General features: G+C 44.5%; 1 protein-coding gene across 1 annotated transcript; it reads right to left on the reverse strand.

The window, feature by feature from the left end:
* Positions 1-310: 310 nt before the first annotated feature.
* On the reverse strand, positions 311-3,585 carry LOC135559571 (uncharacterized). The gene is made up of 2 exons (XM_065014885.1): positions 3,378-3,585; positions 311-1,246 (listed from the first exon to the last, which is right to left on the reverse strand). Exons 1-2 carry the CDS (start codon positions 3,561-3,563, stop codon positions 311-313), a joined length of 1,122 nt encoding a protein of 373 aa, XP_064870957.1. The 5' UTR covers positions 3,564-3,585.
* Positions 3,586-4,007: the final 422 nt, after the last annotated feature.

A 4,007-nucleotide genomic window follows, 5' to 3' on the forward strand; every position in this document is an offset into this window, starting at 1 on the left:
TAACAGGCATCTTAGTGATCACGCAGATCAGAGGGGTGGGCAGCTCATCATTGCGGGTTGCCAGAGTTAAGTTAGCATCTGGGAACAGCTGGTGAGTGTGAGGGAAGAGATCCAACTCTTCACTAGTGCCCTTCACTTTCTGCTCTGGCTGCTTGTGGTCCTTGTCATGGATGCATGCCAGGCTTGGAGGAAGTACATGGACAGGGCTTTTATCACCGGTCAGTTCCTCTCTCTTGACAGTGGATGAAACTGCAGTGATCTCTGTGTCAACTGAGCACTCTGTGGTGTTCATCCTCTTTTTCCTCTTTGGTCAGTTTGTGGTCAATGTTGTGGGTACAGGGGAGCTTGGAGGCAGTGCTGCAGGGTCAGGAGGGCTTTGATCACCTGCCATGTCCTCTTTGAGGACAGTGGACACATCATTGGTTGTTTCACGGGCAACTGGACACTTGCTGGTGCCCTCTACTGCCTCCTCTGGCAGTTTGTCATCAAAGACACGTGGCAGACTTGGAGGCAGCATTGGGACAGGGCATTTAGCTGCTGATCTGTCCACTCCATCAACAGTAGCTGTGCCTGAAGTGGCCTCTGTAACAAATGAGACCTCATAGGATTCCTCTACTTTGTGCTCTGGAGGCATGAAATCATCGTCAAAGATTGGTGGCAGGCATGGAGGCAGCACTGAAGGAAGAATTCTAGCTGCCCCTCGGTTCTCTCTCTTGACAGTTGCTGTACCTGCAGTGTCCACTGTGGCAACTCGACACTCCGTGGCTGAAACAGCAGGCTGGGATGTTTCCGGGACATTGAATGAATTGCCAATGAGCCGCTGAGCCAGTGGTGGGAGGGAGAACGGATAGAATCTGTCCTCTTCCTTGATATTAGATATTGCCACTGGAGCATCTGAGTCCTCAGTGGTTCCCTCTACTGTCTGCTGTGGTGGAATGGAGTCATCGTTAAAGAAGTGTGGCAGGTATCGATGCAGCATTGAGGATAGATGTGTATCTGTCGACAAGTCCTCTCTTTTACCAGCAGATACATCTGCAGTGGCCTCTGTGGAAACTGGGCACTCAGCAGGGACAAAGTAGGAAAATACAATGAACCGCTGTGCATCCTGAGTGCGTATGGCCAATGGAGAGGGGGGATGCAACATGGTTGGTATAGGCCTCCGATTGGTGAAAGCCAGTGGTGGGAGGGAGTCAATACAGGGAGCCATGAACTCAGTGAGTGGACGGTTGGTCACATCTCTCACATTCTGCAGGAGAAAAGAAACAGACATGATGAAAGTGATCACATTCAGTACATACATACTTTATGAGTTAACACTATGTACTATGCACTATGTACTTATACATCACATATACAATGCCTCGGAAAGTATTCAGACCCCTTCACATTTTCCACATTTTGTTACCTCACAGCCTTATTCTAAAATTGATTAAATCATTTTTTTCGCTCATCAATCTACACACAATACCCCATATTGACAAAGCAAAACAGAATTGTTCCAAATTCATTTCAAATATAAATAAATGGAAATTTACATAAGTATTCAGTACTTTGTTGAAGCACCTTTGGCAGCGATTACAGCATAGAATCTTCTTGGGTTTTACACTACAAACTTGGCATACTTGTGTTTGGGGAGTTTCTCCCATTTTTTCTACAGATCCTCTCAAGCTCTGTTAGGTTGGATGGGGAGAGTTGTTGCACAGCTATTTTCAGTACTCTCCAGAGATGTTCGATCCGGTTCAAGTCGGGCTCTGGCTGGGCCACTCAAGGACATTCAGAGACTTGTCCCAAAGTCACTCCTGCGGTGTCTTGTCTTTGTGCTTAGGTCGTTGTTCTGTTGTAAGGTGACCCCTCGCCCCCAGTCTGAGGTCCTGGGCGCTCTGGAGCAGATTTTCATCAAGGAATCTCTCTGTGCTCCGTTCATCTTTGCCTCGATCCTGACTAGTCTCCTAGTCCATGCCCCTGAAAAACATCCCCACAGCATGATGCTGCACCGTGCTTCACTGTGCCGTAGGTGCCAGATTTCCTCCAGACTGTGACGCTTTGCAATCAGGCCAAAGAGTTCAATCTTGGTTTCATCAGACCAGAGCATCTTGTTTCTCATGGTCTGAGAGTCTTTAGGTGCCTTTGGAAACTACCAAGCGGGCTGTCATGTGCCTTTTACTGATGAGTGGCTTCCATCTGGTCACCCTACCATAAATGCCTGATTGGTGATGTGCTGCAGAGATGGATGTCCTTCTGGAAGGTTCTCCTATCTCCACAGAGGAACTCTTGAGCTCTGTCAGATTCACCATCAAGTTCTTGGTCACCTCCCTGACCAAGACCCTTCTCCCCGAATGCTCAGCTTGGCAAGGCGGCCAACTCTAGGAAGAGTCTTGGTGGTTCCAAATTTCTTTATTTAAGAATGATGGAGACCACTGTGTTTTTGGGGACCTTCAATGGTGCAGAGATTTTTGGTACCCTTCCCTAGATCTGTTTCTCGACACAATCTTGTCTCGGAACTCTACGGACAATTCCTTCGACCTCATGGTTTGGTGTTTGCTCTGACATGCACTGTCAACTGTGGGACCTTACATAGACAGGTGTGTCCAAATCATGCTATCTATTTAATTTCCACATGTCCAATCAAGTTGTAGAAACATCTCAAGGACGATCAATGGAAACAGGATGCACCTGAGCTCATTTGAGACTCATAGCAATTACTTATGTAAATAAGGTATTTCTGTTTTTAAGTTTAATACATCAGCAACAAAAAATGTAAAACAGTTTGCTCACTTTGTAATTTTGGGGTTTTGTGTGTAAATTGCTGAGAATTTTAATTTGATTTAATCCATTTTAGAATGAGGATGTAAAGTAACAACAGGTGGAATAAGTAAAGGTGTCTGAATACTTTCCGAAGGCACTGTATAGATCTAGTGTCCTCTCAGATGCTCTGCACCAGTCTGTACCAACCCTGGGTCTTCTAGCTAACGGGTCAACTAAGTGTAAAAATACATGCACTACACCCAGCATAACATTTGATATTTTAGACATTTAGCAGACGCTTTTGTCCATGAACGATTTACAGTTAGTGCATTCAACTTAAGTAACTAGGTGGGACAACTACATTATCCTGATTTGAAGGTCTACGAGAGATCGCTTGGTCTTGTTATTTAAAATTTTTTTTTTTTAAAGACAAGGCAACCATAAGAACTGAGGACTGTGTACATAACAATACTCAGAGACATACAGAATATAACACAAGAAAAGTTATCAGACAAAATACTGTTAGCTTACATTCCATGGCATATGACACATTTTGCCCGTATATTGACATATATTTGATTTAATCAATATTGTTCAACAGAACTCTACTTTGTCAAAGTTGGTCTTGTTACCTCCTCAATCAGGCTTGGCATTTTCCTCGTCTCAAACCAAATCCTCTTCATCTCCTTCTCCTGCTCCCTCTGGATCTGTCTCACCAGAGCCAACCTGGCTCCCAGCTCCATCATGTAGTCTGTCTGGATCTCCCTTTCCTTCAACTGACACTCAGCCCTCCTCTGTGTCAGCGTTGAACCGTCCATGTCTTCCTCCTAGCTAACAATAAGTCTGGAAAATACATAACGTTGTAGTAAGTGGCGTGTTGCTAACCAAAGAATAATACATCTCTTTACGATGTGCTCACATTTCTTCCCCTTTACTTACAATTAAGCAAGTGACAATCCCAATCCAGAGATGATTACGCAATAGGCCTATCTGAATTACTAGTAAATTGTTGGCTACTGGAAAAGCTACCAAGTTCAAATTGATCGATTTTGGCTGTTCCTATCATTATGTGCACAATATCCTTCATGACATCATCATTGTGATGCAAGGTGTTGCCATTGGAGATGAGAAAGCACAACATAGACTTTAACAATCAAACTTCAGGCTCTCTCTGTACCTTACTATTGAGCCTTATTCAACCCCCTCATGTAACGCCACTCCATATTGGTCCTGGTTCTCACAAACCACACTAATCACTTATA

The sequence above is a fragment of the Oncorhynchus nerka genome, unplaced genomic scaffold, assembly GCF_034236695.1.
Source record: "Oncorhynchus nerka isolate Pitt River unplaced genomic scaffold, Oner_Uvic_2.0 unplaced_scaffold_1949, whole genome shotgun sequence".
Taxonomy (NCBI): Eukaryota; Metazoa; Chordata; class Actinopteri; order Salmoniformes; family Salmonidae; genus Oncorhynchus; species Oncorhynchus nerka.